At 38.8% G+C, this 21,528-nt stretch overlaps 1 protein-coding gene across 2 annotated transcripts in view; it reads left to right on the forward strand.

Annotated features, from left to right (window-relative positions):
* Window positions 1-21,303, forward strand: part of COL4A5 (collagen type IV alpha 5 chain) — a 77,907-nt gene extending 56,604 nt beyond the window's left edge. Inside the window, exons 35-51 of one of the 2 annotated variants that reach the window (XM_054839504.1) lie at window positions 100-189; window positions 905-1,044; window positions 1,969-2,095; window positions 3,661-3,741; window positions 4,293-4,391; window positions 4,938-4,988; window positions 5,783-5,968; window positions 12,432-12,565; window positions 12,945-13,017; window positions 13,167-13,238; window positions 13,422-13,550; window positions 13,770-13,868; window positions 15,135-15,347; window positions 15,690-15,867; window positions 16,464-16,578; window positions 16,899-17,071; window positions 18,546-21,303. In XM_054839504.1, the coding sequence (XP_054695479.1) occupies window positions 100-189; window positions 905-1,044; window positions 1,969-2,095; window positions 3,661-3,741; window positions 4,293-4,391; window positions 4,938-4,988; window positions 5,783-5,968; window positions 12,432-12,565; window positions 12,945-13,017; window positions 13,167-13,238; window positions 13,422-13,550; window positions 13,770-13,868; window positions 15,135-15,347; window positions 15,690-15,867; window positions 16,464-16,578; window positions 16,899-17,071; window positions 18,546-18,627 (2,042 nt within the window). In that variant the 3' untranslated portion in view covers window positions 18,628-21,303. Of the gene's footprint in view, window positions 1-99; window positions 190-904; window positions 1,045-1,968; window positions 2,096-3,660; window positions 3,742-4,292; window positions 4,392-4,937; window positions 4,989-5,782; window positions 5,969-8,805; window positions 11,081-12,431; window positions 12,566-12,944; window positions 13,018-13,166; window positions 13,239-13,421; window positions 13,551-13,769; window positions 13,869-15,134; window positions 15,348-15,689; window positions 15,868-16,463; window positions 16,579-16,898; window positions 17,072-18,545 lie in introns of those variants that run through there. The other variant, XR_008578985.1, reaches the window with a different exon arrangement.
* The last annotated feature ends 225 nt before the right edge of the window (window positions 21,304-21,528 follow it).

Raw genomic sequence — 21,528 nt, forward strand, 5'->3', positions numbered from 1 at the left:
TCTTTTTAATTAGATGACAAGCATATTCATATGAGAATGCATGAATATCAGACATCTTTAACTAGTGCCATTAATTAACTAAAACAACAACTTTCCTAGGCATCAAGGGAGACACAGGACTTCCTGGGCAGCCGGGACCAACAGGACCTCCAGGGTTAAAAGGTGCCATAGGAGAGATGGGCCTTCCAGGTTAGTTTCTGTGCTTGTATTTTACTTCATTTTGGCCAGTGTTTTCCTTTTATATAGTACAAAAGTGGATCTGCTTGTGCACATTATCTAATAATATAATTAAATGGCAATGCAGATGAGGAATACAGAAAGCCCTACATACATACTTGTTGAAATAGTATGTAAGAAATTGGAAACACCCATTAAAACAGAAAATGCAAATATATTGTAAATACCTATTATTTTAAAGTGCTTATGAATATAGAAGCAGAATGATCTATGCTTTGTAACTTTCATATTTTTCTGGTTTCTTAGATTCCACTCTGAAAGATCAGAAAAAAGATGATTCTGTAAACCCAACTGTCAGAAGACAGACATCAGACACAAGCAAAAGGGGGAGGAGAAAGTGAACTCCATTATTTAGAAAGATTGCTGAAACAGAAATTCCAGTTTCTGAGGATTTTAATAGTAAATTGTGCCTAGATACTACAACAAGATAGCTGGATTTATGTAAATTAAGAATAAAAAAAGAAAGCTTAGGAACATCATGCAAAAAGCCATGAGAGATTTTTAGATAACTTTGTTTTTAAATATAAAAACACATTAGGTATTCAAAGCCAGCCAGTCAACTCGTTAGTCCTTTCTAGCTCAGTTGCTGTAATTTGAGTGATTTCTCTAAACCACTATAGAAGTTTTATTTATTTTTATAAAACTTGTATTTTTACCTTTTGGGCAGGTCCCCCAGGGATTAAAGGCAGCCAAGGAATAGCAGGACGTCCAGGACAGCCTGGGCCTGCAGGATTTCCTGGATTGAAAGGGGAGAAAGGTGACCCTGGTCTTTCAAGCATTGGTATTCCTGGTCTCCCTGGACCAAAGGTACACTTACAAAATTCGTCAATAGAAAATTCCATGAGGAAATTAGATTCTAAGTTGATTTTTTTTAACTATAACTTAATATATTATTATGTATAATGGTAAGTATGTATATAAACTTATTAATAACAAGCAGGGTTGACTGTGGCTTGTTCTTTTCGGGTGGGAGCAAACCTTTCTAATTTTAAAGGTGAAAATATTTATATATAATTTAATCTGGTTAAAGGAGAAGATTGTTTACCAGACCTTTCAAGTTGGGTTCAGTTAGTGACTGTGACACCCATTGACATTTTGGTAGTTGGTAGGCATTTATACAATTAATTTCATTGTTCCCATGTCTAATTATGTAGATAATTCTAAAAAAATTAAGACAATACATATTTAAGAATAAATCACTAAGGACCTGCCACATCATGATTACTGCTTAAAATTTTTAAGTCTATATAAAACATTTGCACTAACATTTACCTTTGGCATCCTTTGTCACCCACAAAAAAAGTGACAGAAACCTATAGAACATCTAGCAGCCTTCACTGATGCCTTAAAATTGACGTTGAGCAGCAAATCATTTAGCAAAAAACATTGCATGATTAAAGCTCCACAGATTTCTTCTTTTCTTCTGCATTATCACAGGGTAAAAATCCCTCTTTTCTGAAAGAAAAAAGAACACTTTTTTCTTTAATGTAGGCCAGTTCTGAGGAAAAGCTATGATACTCTATACAGAAATATAGGGGAAAACTGTTAAAATCTTTACAGTTGCTATTTCAAATTCATTTTCTGTGCAAGATGGTTAACATTAACTGGATATAAGGAGAAGCGTACACAATATAATGGTGACCTTTTTGTGATGGTAAGACTGGGAACACACAAGAAGAGCTTACCCATCTTACAAAGACTGCATTCTTATTTCTGCTTAATGTTTTCTAGGGTGATCTTGGTTTGCCTGGATACCCAGGCAGTCCAGGCAGTAAAGGTATAGCTGGAAATCCTGGTTTGCCTGGATTTCCCGGCAGTCCAGGTCCAAAAGGAGAACCAGGCCTTCCTGGATTCCCAGGTAATTCTGAACAGGATTTTTTAATTTTCTCTCTTGTTTATATTGGTATAGACATCTAAACGCCATGGTTAACTGGTGGAGGGCTGCAGTTTCTTTCAACATATCTAGCAATCTGCTGATTCTAAGCTTTGTGCTGTTGGAATTGTCACTGCAAGAATGTGTGAATGCATCAATTAAGAGTGCCTTCTGAAATTTATTCATCTGCTCTGAGGGGATGTAGCAGTTGTGTTAGCTAATGCTCTCCACTCCCCATAGCAGTCAGACTCTCACCTCTTCTGACTCACAAAATACCTGTGTTTTAGCTCTGTGTTTTTCCTTTGTGAATCAATAAAAAAAGTGTCATCAGGAAAACTGGGATTTTTTAATAGCATTTATTGTCTAAAAGTATGTTCTAAGGAGAAACCTCTTTCTGAAACATAATGAAACTAGGTTTTGCACACTTTTCTGAAATATATTAATAGAGATTGTTTATGGGTATATGCCAGTTCTTTCATTCTCAATTTAAAGAAACAAGGTTTTTACCTATGCTGCATTTGCAGCAATAAAGCCTGTTCTACAAGCATGCTTGAGCTGCTTTCATGTAGGAAGCTAGGGAATTTATAACAGTGTAGTCATGGCAGCAGGAAGCTTAGAGGAGAACAAAACCTGGCCGTGAACCTGATGGTTTTTAACCTCCGCTTCTTGTCATGCACGAAAGACTGTTAACAGTCAAAACAGTTATTGAGAGACTGTCTTGATAAGGCTCAGATGCTGTTCGGAACAGACATACTGCAATGCACCAATTGTTTTTGCTACCTCCCACTCAGTTCATGCTGTAGGGGTGAGAATCCGGTGTAAATTCTAAGACCATTTTTATTAAGATCCTTTTTCAGGAAAGGAAAAGAGAATTGGGGAAGGACTATTCAACCACAGTTCATAATGCTTTCATTTTGTTGTCAAGTAGAAACACCTGTCTCTAAAATGATAATTTCCTAGCAGACTGCCAGACTCAATGCGTCCTTGGCCATGGGCACTCAACGACTAAGACAGTCCTGAGAGTAGCAGTAAGGACTGTCGTGCTAGTATGTTTTGTTTCTGTACGGTCTTGGCTCTACAGGAAAGCTGGTGAGGGACTGTTTATCAGGGAGTGTAGTGACAGGACAAGGGGGAATGGGTTTAAGCTGAAGGAGGGTCGATTTAGATGAGATGTTAGAAAGAAATTCTTTACTGTTAGTGGTGAGGCACTGGCACAGGTTGCCCAGAGAGGTTGTGGAGGCCCCATCCCTGGAAGTGTTCAAGGCCAGGTTGGATGAGGCTTTGGGCAACGTGGTCTAGTGGAGGGTGTCCCTGCCTGCAGCAGGGGGGGTGGGAACTAGATGATCTTTAAGGTCCCTTCCAACCCAAATTATTCTATGATTCTATAATTCATCTCCTTGATCAGCTGTAAATCTGCAAAATGAGCATAAATACAGTATCTTAATACAATTAGCTCATCTGTTATTCAGGGCATCTCAGATTATAGCATTTCAAGATCTGCTGAAAAGCCAGTTTTGTGCTCAATGGATTGAAATGCCCGTACTTTACAGGAACGCCAGGAGTTCCAGGACCAAAAGGTATTGAGGGGCCTCCAGGTAATCCTGGCCTGCCTGGACCTCCTGGGCCAGCAGGTAAGCATGAACAGTGCAGCAAAGGTCAGCTGCTTCTGTAAAAAACACAACACATGAAGCCTCTTCCTTCCTTCTTATCTTTCTAACATAAAAATGCATTTATATGCATATGGATGCTCAAACACTATTGCACACAGTTTACTGAAATTAAACAGAAAAGAAAAGTTTTAACTTTCTCTTGACAACTTGTCTGCTGTCATAGTCATATAATTAGCTATTGAAACAAAAAGTTAACTGTTTCAGTATTTACCAGCTTTATTTATGTTAAGTACTCCAGTGGTCTAACCTGTTTTTATAGGAGCAAAATCTAATTTATCCTAAAGGGAAGCATTATGTTATTTTTAGCAAACACTAACTACTTAAAAGGTCACAGGCCTAAAAGCCTTTTCTAAACCATCAGCAAGGACAGAGAGAAAAATTTCAATTTTAAGATTACACCCTTGTGAATTTATTACATTGTCACACCTTCAGATTGCAGGGAGGGGAGGAGGTTGCTTTTTTTTATTCCAGGTTAGGCATTACTGTGCTAATGTGTTATATCCCCCTTTCAGGTGATATTGGTCGTCCTGGCCCTCCTGGTCCTTCAGGGGAGAAGGGACAGCCTGGTCGAGACGGTATCCCTGGACCAGCTGGTCAGAAGGGCGAACCAGGTTAGGTATTCCTTCCTGTTTGTTTTCTTCTCTTCACTCTGTGTTGTGATGTCCTGCTTTCTCTATTCTATTTTTCTTATAACTGCCCATATACCTTCAAAGCTGCTTCTGTGGTTTCCAGTTGCTGAATGGTTCACAAAGGGTGCTGTCAAGCTGCCAATGAAGCACAGGACAAGAATTCAATCAACTCTTAGATTCTAATTACCTGACACCAGCCCCTGTTCCTGTATTCCATGGTAGCTGTATTGTTTAAACTGAGTTACAGAATGGTCTGCCTTAAAGAGAGAACCTCAACCAAAAATGCAAATGTATTAACTCCCAGAATCTGAAAGAGCATCTTGTGAATGGATGGAAATACTTAGGAAAGTTATGGATGCATGCTGTAGCAAAACTTCCATCTTTGGTGTAGACTGGTGAGAATCCTGGTAGTCTCAAGGAATCAGAGATTGAGACGAACTGCACTTTCATCATTCTCAGCCACATATTCCTATTCCTGGAGATTTGAAAGTTAAATGTTCATTATTAACTGAATCTGTTTATTTTCAGGTCTACCAGGTTTTGGACGCCCAGGACCTCCAGGACTCCCAGGATTGTCAGGTAAAGTTTTTCTGTTGTTCTTTGTTAAAAAGGTTGGATGTAAAATATATCTATACACCAAAAAATGAAGGGCGTGTTGTATGTTCTGCAACAAATGAATGCCATAGCAACAACTAAAATAACTTTTTCTTCTCAGCAGACCATTTTCAATTAACCACGGCAATAAAGACACTCATTACTGACTACAGAATTTTCTAAATTAGCAATTATGCAGACAGAATAAATCCACACAGGATAATAGTGTACTGCATTGTGTGGAACTTTGCTGATTTGTCTCAGTAAATAAAGCCTTCATACAACAGATGACAAATGAAGCTGCTCTGAAGATACAGCTTCTTGCTATATTTTCAAAAGCAACTTCACAACCTAAGTTATAGTACTTTCCAGTAGCATTAAAGTGCCTAAACTCCTCAAGCTTATCTGAAAATTTTGCAAGTATGTCTTAACTTTCAGCAGTGTCTCAAAAAGAAAATTAACAGATTTCTTCACAGAAAGCATTGCTTACTAACTCAGAGGATGTTTACTACTCAGTGATGCTATAATTTATAAAGAGAGACTTAGTAAAACCTTTTAACGTGTCAAAAGCTATAGCACTTTCTCCTGCAAGAATTATTAGCCCTAACTCTTTTCTGAACGTTAGACCAATTTTATACTGTCTCACTCCGCAAATGAGGTGAGTTGCAGCCAGGTTTGCACCTTCTGCAAGTGAGGAATGGCTCTGCAAATTGACATTTGGACTTTTTTGCGTATAAATCTGTAACAGTATTCATAAATATGGCTGTTTGGTTTTACAGGGCAAAAAGGAGAACTGGGGTTACCTGGCCCACCAGGGCCCCCTGGACTTCCAGGTCTGAAGGGAGAACCAGGTTTCCAGGGATTCCCTGGTCTACAGGGTCCACCAGGGCCACCAGGATTACCAGGGCCACCTCTGGAAGGTCCTAAAGGTAGCCCTGGCCCACCAGGTGTTCCAGGAAGGCCAGGTAAGAGCATGATCCATATCTATCAACATCCATCAGTACTTTCATATTTTGCTGGTAGGTTATCAGCCTTTAAACTTTCCCAATTTATTTGGATGGATAAGTTCAAGCCTCATGGCATAGGTCTTAATGTTTGCGGGCAACCAGAGGATTTTGTTGCCAAAAGTAACAGTATCTAAAAATAAAACAGCCTTAGTTTCTGTTAATTTCTGATACCTGGCAGCAAAATTCAAATGCATTAATAAACGGGAGATTCTCCGCATGCTGTCACAGTAATCACCTAGCGAGCACGATACCGACTTTTGAACTTCTGATACCTTTGCAGTATTGTCACGTGATCAGCAAATGTCATCGCGCACAAAAAAACCAAAAGTAACAAATCCCATCATTTTAAGAGTCATGCAAATCAAATTCACTCTAGCATCACAGCATGGTCAAATTGGATAGCTGCCTCTTCATCTTCGTGTCATGTAACATAATTCATTGCTCCATTGTGTCATGTGGCTCCCATGGACTCAGTGCACCATCATGCCGTGTTCATCTTTCCATTCCATGTTTGCATTTTGTTCCTGCACCAACTAATTCTGGGAATGAAAAAAAGCACTATACTGAGTTAACATTGCTGAGCAACTCCCTGGCATGTATTAGAATTTGATTTATATTTTGTATCATAGAATGTTTACTTGCATTAGATGCTGCTCTTGAAAAATCTGACTTTAAAGAACCTGTCGCAGCTCTGGCTCAAGGTTATTGCTGTATTGTGAGTCCAGTAGTACTTTGCCACCAGCAAGATTCATCTCACTTAATGTGCTTGATATTCTCCTTCAAGGAGACTATTTTCAAACCAAGCTATTGGTTGATTACAGGTTTTTTTCTTTGCATATTAATAGAGAAGTAATATTTTTATTTATTGCCCTTGAACTCTGACCTCAGTTTTCTGTTATTCAAAGATTTGTTTGGGGAAAGTTAGTACATTTGTAAAATAGCTGCTATGCATATATTGTTCATTTTTGACTGTCAAGGGAGAGTTTAGTTTTGCGGTACACACTTAAAAAGATTTTAAGATTCGCTTTTTCCTTATGCTTGCTCCTGATACATAAGGCGGCAATCCCACTGGAAATGGAATTTTATCAGAAAATTTTCACTAGAACTGGAATCGAGTAATATTTGATTTTTCTCAATGGCAGTATGAGCTTTTCTCTTGTGCGGAGTAGGCTACAAACTCATCTATCTAGCTGTGCATTTAAAAAATGAGTCGTCATAAACAACACTTGGTTTTGATTTATAACACCTTAAAACTGGGGTGCTGTTTGCCAGTATAATGAGGTTTTCTTTTAGTCCTAGCAAAAATATTTGAATTGTGTTGCATCCTAAACCTGCTTTTTATGCGACTGGTGTGGAACAACCCAGTGAGTTACTAATTCACAGCCAGTCACAATTTCTTCCTGGTTTCCTATTTGGTTAGTGGAAGGAGGAGTGTATGCCTTCCCCCCTTCTCCTGGAGGAACTTACTCCTTGCTGTGCCCCAGGGGCTCTAACCATCAGTGGAGCATCTCTGCAGCAAGGTGGTAGTCCTAATTTGCTTTCCATTTTCCGTGTGGCCTTGTCCTCTTCTGCCTAGTTGCTCACTGGTGGGCAGGAGTATGGGACAAGTAATCCCAGCCCTGCTTGCTGGGGTTAGAGTTGCAGCTGTGGCAAGAAGGGATAAGAGATGGCGGGATGCTGGGCTTGGGCTTTGTAATTTAAGCGTGCCCAAATAAAGGCCTAAGACATCCTAGAGGTCAGGATCTTCCAAAGATAATTTTTCTGCATGTAGAGTGGTATGGCGACTAAAATTTTGGCACAGGAAGCTGATTGGTCCATAAGAGTATAGGCTTTTTTAAAAAAAAAAAAAAAAGATTTTTAGAGGAGATCTCCAAACTCTTTAAAAAAAAGAAAAAAGTAAACCATCTAAGCAGCTCTTGCGGGGAGCTACCAAGAGAGAGTCTATGCTCTGCTGTAGCACTGGTGTTTTTATGAAGCTTCTCAACCTGTTCACACTTCTCTGTATAAATCAGGTGCTTACTGACCAATCAGCTGGGGAGGGAGGCGAATGGTGGAACTCATTTTGTGCAGTTTTATGATCATTGGCAGGGGGAAAACAACCAGTGAGGTTCTGCTCAGCCATGTTCTCTCCGTCTTTCTCTTTTCTCTCTCTTTCTCTTATTTCCATTTTTGTTGCATGGAGTGTATAAAGTAAAGCATTTGTTTTGCTCAGTTATGTGTGAACTAATGTGGATAAACCAAACTATTATTGCAGTTCTGGTACAATCAGCCTTTTGTTTCAAATGATAACACAGTCTATTGTTGGAACACTGATTTTGTAACATTTCAACGTAAGGCAGTTCATCATAAAAGCAGCTGTGTGGCTGTCAAATTACCCCCCTTCTAGGGACATAAATAAAACCAGAAGCTGTGTGCGTATACTGTTTGTTGTTGACTTCTGGGTATATTCTAAGATTAGTAAATGATGAAGTCAAACATGATGTAGCGCTCTGACTTCAGTTGAGTTGCCCCTAAATCAAACGTTGCTAGATGGCGTTGGGATGGATTTATTAATTGATTATAAAATTAAGCCAATTTCCAGGGCAACACAACGTTGCTGTTACTCCATGTCTATTTTCATTGGTATGAATAATAATAGTTTGGTGTTTTGCATACTGTTTGTAAAGGAATATTGAGCTAAATCTAAAAAGAAAGGTTTAGTTGAATATGTTAGCTTGTTGATATTTCTAACAATTTTGATGTTTTTCCCCTTGTTCTAATGATGACCTTGGTGAACTCTGACCCCCTACTCCCAGGTCCCTCAGGTTAGCCCCTTAACTCCAAAATAATAACTTTGCATGAAAATGAATGTATATACTTTTGTAGTGTCTAAATGTAGATATGCTGAGTCATTTTTCAAACATACCTTTTAATTTGTGGTAGAAAGGAAAAACTCAGAGTTGGCTTTCAGACTGCTCATGTTGTTGTAGGACTGACAGTGGAAGGACATAGTGTTGCTTTCCCTGTGGTGGAAGATCATGTGGGTCCAGATTTGTAAGGCTTTTATGAAGTGTCCCCAACTGTGAAACTTGTTTTAGCATATTTATTCTTAGTGCATTTGAAAACAATATATACTGGTTTTAATCTTTTTTTATAAAGCATATTGCGTTCTCCTCCCATGCCTTTGCTGTATAATTGTGTTTTGCAGCTTGGGCAAGTGACAATATTCATTTTTGTAACACCTGCTACTGTTGATTTTGGACACTCTCAAGTGACTTAAATTAGATGCTTCTTTTATACCAACAGTGTCTGTAGGAAAATTTATACAGAGTAACAGTGATGCTCTACATTCCCAACTTAGAGCATTGTAACTTTCCAGTGCAGAGAAATCCTTATTTCCATTGTTTTTTCACCAACACATTTGGAGGAAATGAGGAAAGCTCTTCCTCTAACACGTATTTCATGAAAATGAAGCATATAGCCCTCCCCTCCCTAATGCTAGGGCAGTGGAACAGGATCGGTGAGAACATGGTAATCTTCACAAGCTTATTGTAATTTTAGCATATCAGCATGTAGCACAAGCCAGCTCTTGGGAAGGTTTTTAACATCTGTGTCTAGATTGAAAATGACTTGGTACATCTATTTAATAGTAATGATGTCTTTAGGTTTTGCTATGATGACTTTCAGGCAGCAAAGAACTCTGAAAATTCCATTAAAAAATACATTTTAGTTTTCAGTGGGCTGTCCTAAGTCCTGTGAGGTAGCAAATGTGATAGCCCCTGATGTTTGAATCCTAGCTTTATGCAGTCATGTAAAAAAATGAATGTGGCTTTACCTTTTAATTAAACTGTGGTCACACAAACAGTAACCACGCTTTCAAAGAGGGCTGCTGTCATGGGTGTGCTGAGAGGAACTTACCTATTGCTTCAGGTTTTTTTCCACCCTATGACTGCTCAGCCAGAATTCAATAATCAACAAGTACAGGACAGATTTATAAATCATAGCAAAACTTAGATATCTAACAGTAAAATGTAGTTTATAAGTACTTAACAGTAACAATGAAATGTCCGTGTCATTATTTTTAACTGTATTACAGTTAGTATTTAAAATAATTTACCAAATATGTCAGAAATAGTGCATTGAGGTAAACCTGACGTATTTCTTGTAGTTTCTAGCTGCAAATTGTGTGGTGATATGTTGATATATTTAAATCATTTCACTGACATGAAAGATGCAAGTGGCACAGGAGCTAAAATATGTATTAATTCAGGAGCATGGTAGGGACAACCAGCTTACCTTTTGAAAGAGGACATTTAAATGATTTTTCTAAGGATGTTATCACATGCCATTCTCCGTAATAACCTTAAAGAGGTAAATTAGCATCTTGGGGTATTTTCATCAAGAAAAAATAATGCCAACAGTAAACCCAACAAATTCTAAATTTGTACATTCTGCTGTATTTTTGATTATAGCATTTGCAGCCCTTTTGATCCATGTCAATCCTGCTTACCATTTGGAAGAGGGTATAAGCCTACTTTTCAGTCCTAGAATTGTATTCACAGATACTTGAGGCTCATACCTGATTAGTGGTGATAAGTCTTCCTGTTAATCACACTTCCTCCCTACACAGAGCAGAATTTTGCTCAAAAGTTGTCACCCACAATTTGCCAAGCCCCAGGCCCTGTGCTGTTGAATATTGTCAGTGAAATGGTTACATAGTCCAAACCCCATTGTGAGTAGGACTAACCAGTCAGGGGCCTCAGCTGTAATATTAAAGCAATAACACATTCTTCAGTAAAGCTTTAAGTTTGTCGTTAAATGAAGTGTCAAATTAGTCTTAGTAGAGCCTAGTCACCAGAATAACTTGTATCTGAAAATACATATCGTTGTGTATTCATGTATGGTTTTATGCATGCATGTGGATTATACTGTAAATACAAAATATGCTGGTGAAATGGGTTGTTGTGTAGTGTATATGCTGTCATCTGTACTATTTCTAACTAGTAATCTTGTTTTGTACTGTGTGATGTCTGATCCTTCTAACATCGATCATTGGGCTTTGGTGAACTCTGATCCTTCCAGGTCCTCCAGGTTAGACTCTTAACTCAGTCAATTTATTTTACTGCATTGCACTTGATGTAAGAGAAACGGAATGTTTTCCTGTAATTCTGTGATTATCTTTTTAAGAACTATGGTTACCCTGCAGATCGTATGTGTTTGATTAGCATGCCTCAGATGGTAACCTGTTATTATTTTGCATGTGTACAGTACTAGACCAGTATAAAAGAGCAGAATGAACACAAAAAAATCCTTGCCTGATGTGATGTTTTCTGTAGCTGAAACTGCTACAGGATATGTGTGAAATCTAGTACAAAATTGCTGTTGATTTAAAAGGAAAAGTTTTTGAAGGAATTCTGTACTCAGATTTGCATGCAGAAATACAGCTCATCAAATTTATCCACTGAATATAGACTATGAAGATGTTAAATTATTCGAGGTTGCAGAAGAACTGAAAATCCAGCACACTGATACATGTTATTAGATTTGTTGTACTACAGGGGAGAACGTCATAGCACTGTCCTGCAAAGAGATCTGTTTGTTAATCCAATTATGAGATCTAACTTGTAAAATGTTATTGGCTGTTGCTGTACTTGTTTATGGTTTCTTTTACCTTCTATTTAGATGGTGGCATAAAGGTGAGGGTCTCATTTTTCAGTTCTCCAAATACCTAAGTTTCTTTTAAATCCACTGCTTTGCTTTATGTGGCTGTAGCAAAGGGAAAATATTTAAAGACCAGCCCAGTTCCTCTATTGGATTTACACAGTGTAATTCTACTAAAGATAGACAAATCAGTTGGAGGGAGAGTCGTTCAACATAAGGAAGTTTCTGCAACTCAGATTATTATTTAGGCAAGGCAGAATGGTGGGCTTCCTGCTGGCCTAGCAGTCAGTAGACAGTATATTTTGGGCTCCTCAACAAGTATGTCAAAATCTAACAGCAAAAAAGCAGGAATATTTTACATTGAGACTGGTTTTCAAAAGGAATTCAGTCTGTTAAGACAGTACTTAAGAGATGGTGACTGTAATGCAGGTCAGCAGAGGGAATATTTGTACCATCTAATTTTGGGTTTCTTGGCTCCTACTGAAGGTACTGGTCTGGTCACTGGTAAGCCGCTAACGTGGGTGAGTTGCACTGCTTTCTGGAAAGACCTGCTTTTCTTCATCAGCTAGATAAGGAGCCTTGGTTCCTAATTTGGGTAGTGCAAATAATCCCTCTAATTGTTTTCCTTTTAGTTTATCCTGAATTCAGCATTGCAATAGAGCTGGGAAGTCAAGCCAGAATATATCTTTCTTTTTTTTTTTTTTTTTACGCTGAAGGCACAAACTTGGGGGAGAATGGTTGATATGTACTGACATGTGCATATTTGTTGTGCAATGTTAAGGTCCACCAGGCCCAGAAGGTCTACGAGGGCCACCAGGCAGTGGAGGACTTAAAGGGGAAAAAGGGAACCCGGGTCAACCTGGCCCACCTGGCCTGACTGGTCAAAAGGGAGATCAAGGACCACCTGGACATCAGGTAGGGCAAGAAATGGAGTTTTCTCCCTAGTTTATTTTTAAATGCAATAAAAATGGAATATATTTGGGTGGAATATGCAGTTTATCAAGTAAAATAAAAGCCAAAATGTGGTAGCTAATAAGAGGGTCTTTTCCTTAATTATCCCCCAGTATCTGGGCAGGATGTCCCTATTCTATTCCTGTGGGAGCTGGAGCTGTCAGTGCACTTCATGTTACAGTGTTCCCTGACAGCACCCAGTGCAGCAAGCAGAATGCATGGCCTTGGCCTTTCAAAGCACTAGTTCACAGACCCAAAGTGGGCTTATTTGTCCCCCAGCCACCTTTTCTATCTGTTTTTCTGAAACTGCTGAGGAGATGAGTAACAAAGCTGTTCTGTTCAGGGGGATCCTGGTCATCCAGGTCTGAATGGAATGAAGGGCGACCCTGGGGTTCCAGGCGTTCCAGGATTCCCAGGTATTTAACTAGCATTTTAAGTGAAAACCTCCAGACACAGTAATAGCCCCTTAGGGAGAAAGGAAGCCTGAGTTTGGCTATTCCTACTTCAGATTCTGTAAGACAGCGTGTTCTTTCACTGTGTAACTGTGTGAATTTGATGTTTCCAGGTATGAAGGGTCCCACTGGACCTGCAGGACCTGCTGGCCTCACAGGCAGTCAAGGACTGCCAGGCCCACCAGGTAGGAGTCCTGAGTAGCATTATTGTCACTTTTGCCCCCTGCCAGTAGAATTTGTTACACAGATGTAGGACTGAGGCGGTCTCAGTCCTCTTGGCTTCTGACTTTGCAATAAAGAATAACAGAAACTGTTTCTAATGCTGTCTTCCACCTTGGTTTATCTAATACTCAGCTGCTTTCTCTCAGGTCCACCAGGTTTACCAGGGACCATTGGACGAAGCATTGTTGTGAAAGGTGACCCTGGTCCCCCAGGTCCTCCAGGACAGCCTGGGTCAAAAGGGCCACCTGGATTGCCAGGCCCACAGGGATTGCCAGGTATGATCCTAGGTGGCACAGGCTGCAGAGACAAGTTACTGAGTTCAGCAAGAGGTAATAGATAAATAAATGTAGGGTTCTACCATATATATCTGGTGTGATGGTCTGTTCTTGTCTAAAGTATCATGAAGAAACAATAGATGAGTCCCAGACAATTTAAAGATTTCCGTGGCAAAATTTCAGGACCTTTTATTTCAGTTACGCATTTGTCTATTCTAGGTCCAATTGGTATTCCTGGTGACCCAGGGAGAGATGGACTACCTGGTTTTGATGGTCCAGCAGGTCGTAAAGGCGAGAGAGGTCTCCCAGGCCAACCAGGTATGGTGTTTATGCCAGTGAAAAAAAGATGCTCCCTTTTGTGAGTGCAGGCTAATATTGGGAAGTGAGATCTTGGCCTCATGGGAATAATCCTAAAATTATGATTTTATTATTTTCTTACTGCAAAAATATTACAAGCAGCTGAACATACTTGGTTTGGAATATTCTTGGAACCAACACGTTGCCCCAGTCATTGCTGAATAATAATATAGAGTGCTTTATCTTAAGCTTAATGGCATCCTCTTTGCAGCACAGATGATGCGCAGGAGACAATGAAGGTAGTAAGAAATAGAAGAGAGATAAGTAAAATAATTTTAATTTTGCATGGAAATCATGAATGGGGAGAAACAGACTTCATAAAGGAAAGACTTTCACCAAAGGCAGAGATCAGGCTACCATGCAGCTACTGCTTAGAATTACTGAATTATGATTTGAGAAACAAAATCAGACTGGGCACTGGGACAGTTTTCTGAAGATGATGATACATATTAAGTAGCTATATATTGCAACTTGTGAGAAAAACTATTAGAATTTAAACAATTGAAACAGTACAGAAATCCATAATGTCTTTTTCTCTGAGTCGCTTGATGAAATCTGTTAGCATTATTTGAGTGAAAAAATGTAAATAATGATGACTGTGGAATAACATAGTCTAAACATTTGTAGTCCTGATTTTTGCTGTTCAAGAACAAATGCCTTCTCAGATACCTTTCTCAGTCGTACGGACTCATTCTTTCTCTCAAGGTTGTTGTAGTCTATTTCCACTTTTTGTAACCTACTCCAGCACTGACTGCAGCTTTTCTATTCATTTTGGTGGGCTTTGGCTCAGGTGTTATCATAGCATGCCCTAGAGTGAGACTTGCTTCTGTTTCTGGCTCAGCCATTTATTTTGTGATCTTGAGCAAGATATTTCAGCATTACCTTAAGATGCATACACAGATTAATATGTTTTGGAATTGGAAAGCTGATTTGGACTCATTCCAGTGGCTGACATGTCCACTGCAGTTCTTATCTTAGTGCCTCACAGCTCTGAATGTATTTAACTTCTCAACGCCCCTCCAATGCAGGGAAGTAGCTATGACAGCCTCTGTGATTTAAGCAAGTTTACATGAAAAAATAATTTGAGGAAGATAGTGTTTATACCAGGTGTGTCCCCCAACTCACAAGGCACCTTAATCACAAGGTATTTTAGTGTTACATTAGTCCTAAAAGAGCAAGAAATGGTGTTAATAAATACTGTGTGTTGTGTTTATATCGTGTGAACAGGTTCACGAGGAACACAGGGACCTCCTGGTCCTGATGGCTTACAAGGCCCACCCGGTCCTCCTGGAACAGCTTCTGTTGCTCACGGATTCCTTATAACTCGGCACAGCCAGACCAGGGATACACCACTATGTCCACAAGGAACATCAAGGATATATGATGGATTCTCTCTTCTATATGTGCAAGGAAATGAGAGAGCACATGGCCAGGATTTGGGTGAGATATTCTGTTCTGCCCTTAAGGGGAAAGAGATTGTAGCTGCTGCTTCAAATGCTCTGGTTCTCTGAAGGCATGACAGTCTTAGAGATTTCTTAGATGAGGATGGGGATTGCATGCTAAGATCTACTACCTCCAGAGGTTGCACATTATAATTCAGGATGAAAGAATGTAAGCCAAAACTGAGAACTTAAGTTTTTCCCCCATGTGACAATTTGATAGCACATGCTGTGCACTCACAGGTGGAGAGGAAGAATACACAATTACTGTTCTCAAAGAATTGCTATAAAAAGCAATGAAGTGAAAACTTCGCTGTCATGTTTTATGTATCTTACTCTGTAGGTACTGCTGGGAGCTGTCTTAGACGTTTCAGCACCATGCCCTTCATGTTCTGCAACATCAACAACGTTTGTAATTTTGCTTCAAGGAATGACTATTCCTACTGGCTATCAACTCCAGAGCCAATGCCAATGAGCATGGAGCCACTGACTGGGCAAAGCATACAGCCATTCATTAGCCGGTGAGACAAAGCAGGCTATCAGGTCTCTTTTTTTTTTTTTTTTTTAATATCTGGATAAATAGCACATCTTATCCACGTATTTTGAACATGCGGGTTGGATATTAAGAGGTGAATATGTCATGTTTTGCTCTGGGAAATGCTAGGAAAATAGCTTGTTTTAAAGTATTCATTGTCTTAAAAGGTCTGTCTCTGCAGTAGTGATAATTAGAGGCGGAAAGGCTGTAAGAGCTCTCCTTGACTGAGGAAGCTATGTAGTCAGCAGTGCAAGATCGCCATGGACACGAAAGAGAAGATGAGAACCATTAGCTCTAGAATTCAGGCGTTCACTTGAGGACTTGGAGCTTCCAGTTTTTGTTTCAGGAACTGCTTTGGTATTTTAACCAATGGTTCTTAGTAGAGATACAGGCAGATTTTGCACTCCAAAATACTGTCTTCTTGCAGTTACAAAACACATGAGAAGTAGAAGTCTGGATTAATAGGACAGCCTCTCATAGGCTAGTTTTCCTCACTTTCTATGCATATAAGAATTCTTAATAAAATATATTCCTGTTATATTTTAATATCATGTGTTTCTCTGATACTTCCCCTGTGCCCAGATGTGTTGTGTGCGAAGCTCCTGCTATGGTGATAGCTGTCCACAGTCAGACCATTCAGATTCCTTCGTGTCCTCCCGGCTGGGACTCCCTGTGGATTGGTTACTCTTTCATGATGGTAAGAACTGCCTCCTACTCCAGAAATGGCGAGTATCCACTTATGTCCTCAATTAGCTGCTCTAGGACTTTGTTAAAAACTACAATGGTTGTCATTTGAAAGCTTTTACCCTCAGTTACTAACCAAGATAAACACTGATTTTCCAGTACACAGAGCCCAGTGTAACTGATATTTATGGAGGTGTCTGGCACTGTGTTATCTCAAATCTCAACCCAGAATGAACAGTGGCTCTTTCAGTAGTTGAATGCTGTGCTATTTAAATTTTAGCACCTACTCTAAGAATCTTGTTTGTGTGTTTCTTTCCTCCACCCTTACACCAGCACACTAGTGCTGGAGCAGAGGGCTCTGGACAGGCCTTGGCGTCGCCTGGATCCTGTTTAGAAGAATTCCGCTCAGCTCCGTTTATTGAATGCCATGGTCGTGGCACTTGTAATTACTATGCCAATTCATATAGTTTCTGGCTGGCAACTGTAGAGGTGTCAGAAATGTTCAGGTAAGAAAACCTGTTTCTTGTATATTGCTTTATTCAAGAATAAATTAATTTATTCCAAAGCTCAAGAGAGATTTGTTTACAGGGGTATAGGGAAATAATTCAGCTTAATTTTCCCCCTCACAACCAGTTTTTCAAGTGTTTCCTTGGTAAGCTTTTAATAGTATTTAAAAACTTGCTTGGGCACATTCTGTTTTGCAAAGTCAGATTCTTTTTATGTCAATTCTTATTCATATTTAGTATTACCTTCTCTGAAAGTAGTCCTACTGCAGTTACTCTATTTGGAGCCTAAAAGATCAATTTTGTTGCTTTTTCTTGCCAGGCCTTTCAGTAGACTCAAATATTTAAAAAGGTAGTTCACAGACATACAAGGGACAGGTATGAAGGGCAAGATCAACTCTACTTAAACCTTTTAAGGCAGATGTCCATATAAACTGTTTTTAAAAGGCTTGTGTGAAGGAGGTTTCATGCCCTCCATGGCAAGCATTTTTTCTAGTACTTTGCAGAAGAATTAGGATGACATTTTGGCTGCAAAGAAGCCAACGGACATTCTGTCCTCGGCTTTGCTCAGTCAGCATTTCAGCTGGAGTCTGTCAGCTCCTCAAACTTTTTCCCTTTCAACTTGAGTAGCAAAATAATTTTTTTTTCTTTGAAAAATCACCTCCTTTCATGGAATAAATTGCTACTGCCCTGTTTGTGTACTGATAAAAAGTCATAAATATTCCCACTGCCACCAAATTGAAAAATGTAGCTTTGCAGTATGGGACTGGCAATGTGCACTGTGTTACGCAGCAGTAGCGGAGCCCAAGTTGGTTTTGTAACGCCTACAACCATGATACTTAATGTGCATTAAGTAGTCATCACTATGTTTTCAGGGTAGTTGACCAGTGGTAATTCACTAGTGAAAACTGCCTACTAATAACTACCATGCACCTTTTGAGTTTTCTCTCTCCAATAAACGCAACTTTCTTTTAAAAAATAGAATAAAAAAGGAACTTTTAAGAATTGGATTCACTCTGTGTACATGCATATTATATAACTTTGTTATATTAATTTCTCACCTCCCTACCCTTTCAGAATATAAATAAATAATTTGGTAGAGCCATCGAATAAATACCAATCTCACTGTAGCAGTAATTTTTTAATGGGTTGTTAAAAGTACCCTTCAACTGAGAAACCCAAAGGCTATAAAAGACCCCAGAAATCCTGTCTCAAATGTACAAAATTCACCTTCCACTCAGTTTGGAATTTGCTATGTCGTATGCTAGACTGAAGCAGTTGATTAGCATTCCTTGTGTATGCTGGGACACTGGACAAAACTGAGTATCTGTCACATGGTGTTGAGGACATACAGAAAGATCACTCTTAAGGAAAACTTTCAAATACAGGGCTAATTCCCCACTTAGGTAAAATTAAGGAGCAGTTCTGTAAACAAAGAAAAAGCTAACCTAATCTTACCTTTGTGTCTGTCAACCAGTAAACCTCAGTCAGAGACACTGAAAGCTGGAGACTTGAGGACGCGTATTAGTCGTTGTCAAGTTTGCATGAAGAAGACGTAACGTCTTGGAGAACGTTTTATAAAAACAGTTGAAAATTCCTAAGATGCACTGTCTTCCAGCTGCAACAATGGTGCTACTGTGCAGAAAGAAAAGAAAAAACAAATCCAAACTGTTTTAACCATGCAAATTCAAATGTACCTCACTCATGTGCCAAACTAAGGGTTGTTCGGTACATATTTGACAACAGGACTAAGGTGAAAGAATTGACCTCTCGGAAACAGAAAACAACACTTGAGGCTCACAAAGGATCAGAAGATGAAATTTTTCGTTTCTCTCCCTGTACCAAAATGGCACCTTTTTGATCAACCAAGAGAATAAAGAAAAACACGACGCACTGAGTATGTTTAAAATAACAAGACTGCAGTTTTGAAAAACATTTTTCATGGTGCTACTAACCCTACTGTATCCCAGGTTTTTAATATGAAATTTTAAGCTTATTTCTCTTTGTAAGTAATGAAATGTGTATATTGTGTAAACACCTTTTTAGTTGAAACTTTCAGTCATTTAGAAGCAAACCAGACTGATATAAAAATGCTTATGTCTAAAATTAAAACATACAGCAGTATTTTACTATGAAACTTGTGGTACAGAGAGAATTTACCCCTCTTATGCCAACTTATTCATTTAATATTTCATTTCCTTCCTCAGTTGCCAACTTGATATATTTGGGGAATGCACAATTATTCTGAAGTCATTTTGATCAGGGTTTTAAATGTTGTACACCATGCTATCAGTGGTTTTATTTGTGCTTAGAAATACCAATCCACTTGAAAAGGGGTTTTTTTTGTATCTTGTGAAATATGTGAAATTATTAGCCATATTCTATATCCTTCTTTTCTGAATAAAAGTCACATTCACATTTTAGTAATCAGTTTGGTTTAACAAAACCTGTTCCTTGGGAATATCCAGTTACCAAAGCATTTAAGATTATGCTTATATGAAACCTCCACTCTGAAGTGGTGTCATGCATTTTATCCAAAATAGTGTACGTGCTAAGAAACCTTCTGAATAAAATAAAGCATAAGCTGGTGGAAACTTTCTTATTTACAAATTAATCTTTTAATCTTATGTGAATTTATACACATCCACAATGTATTTACAGTATACAGCAATTCCTGTGTATGTATAGTTCACATAAGGCCTTGAAAGATGGTGCATGCAGTCTTTCTGATGTCATTTTGTAAGAATCCTACTGTGTATGTCTTAGACTGTCACTACTTGTGCAATAGCTGAAAAGTGATCACTCTTGTATGCATGACTGTTCAGCTTCTGTGGTCAGTGCTATTTCATTTACCCTTATGTATAAACAGAGCTCCCTGACAAAGCAAGACTATTTTTCAAGTGATGATACTTAAATATTTTTGTTGTATATTGCCACCTCAACTATCAATACAACTTAACTTGTGAATTAACATACTGCTTTATACAGGTGAAGTGTATTTGTTTATTGACTACTGTTAAGTAATTTATCTGCTAATGGCTACTCATTCTTACCTTTCAGTTATCATTGTAAATATGGAGCATCACAGATCTTGTTTCGTGCGCATTTGACAAAAGACATAGGACTGGTGACTGGCCAGGTGGCAGTGGTTTATACAGTGAGATTGGTGCTGATTTCAAAAGCTTTCAACTAAGTATGAAACTGAAGTTCTTTTTAGTTTAAAGTGCAAAATATTAAATAGCTTTGTCTTTTTTCAATTAGCTGCAGTTATATATGTTGGTAGAGAGTGCGCAATTCAGCAATGACCATCCTTCAACTAACTGTATTTTGGTTTGCTGATGCATATAGAAATAAACTGAACCTGCTGCTACCTCCAAGTCAAGAACTTGTTACCAAAGCTGAAATAAAATACTAAGTCTCTTTTTGTCAACACAGGCCTGTATCTTACTGCAGGTGCCTCAGATGCCTAGAATGAACGTAGCAGCCTAGCCCTAGCTCCAGCATAACAGAAGAATGGATGCTAAGGTCAAGGAGCTCCCAAAGGAAGGAGCTTTCCTAGCCTTCCTCCCACCAGTGCATGTCTGGTACTCATTAATGAGAAGTGTTCACATATGGGGACCTGGGCAGAACATCTTTGTTCCAGTAGTGCATCTTTCTAAGATCTGGGCTTCTCTTGCAGGATGTAAAACAAAGCCCACTGAATTGAAAAGATGGGAGATACTTTTCCAATCTAAGGTAGATAGCACCCAGAACAGCTAGTCTTGTAGCAGTATTAGGTCCCAAACCTGCGAGATGACCACAGAAAATGAAAATATGTAAAGTAGCTATGCTTCTGACAAATACGTTCTCTGTTCTGTTTCTGCAGCTCTTACCCTGACCTGGAGAACAGTCATGAACCTTAATCAGCTTCAGGCTGAGACTTCCAAAACAGCTAATTTTTATTCAGAGAAAAGTGGTCTAGAGAGGAAGGAGCATCTTTAAGTGAGGCCTGCAGCAGAGATTCAAGAGATGTTGGTTTAATTGCCACCATGTGTTCTGTACCTTAGAGCAGGTAAATCACTTGACCTGTGTTGGATCGGAGTTACTGATCTATAAAAGAAAGCATGGTTATTATTTTCTCCTACTTCTTGATTGCTTAGACTGTAAGCTCTTTGGGGCAGAGATATTGAGGGGGCTCAAATGTTGGTTGGGGCCTCTAGGTGCTATCCATCAGTATATAAATATTAAACTACAGGTAAAAGCTTGTGTTTGCAGATTTATTATTAAAAAAAATCAAAACTGTTTTGAAGATTAGAGCCTTAAAATAGTCTTCAACACAGCCCAAACCTATTCTGGCTCAGCATACCACTTCATGTACAGTTAAGGTTCTTTTTTCCTGAAGTCAGATTTGTTTTTAACTAAAGCTTTTGTTCTTTTAACTAATAATGTAAAGTTAGTCTATTATAGTTAATTTTGAGCAG

The sequence above is a fragment of the Grus americana genome, chromosome 12, assembly GCF_028858705.1.
Source record: "Grus americana isolate bGruAme1 chromosome 12, bGruAme1.mat, whole genome shotgun sequence".
Taxonomy (NCBI): Eukaryota; Metazoa; Chordata; class Aves; order Gruiformes; family Gruidae; genus Grus; species Grus americana.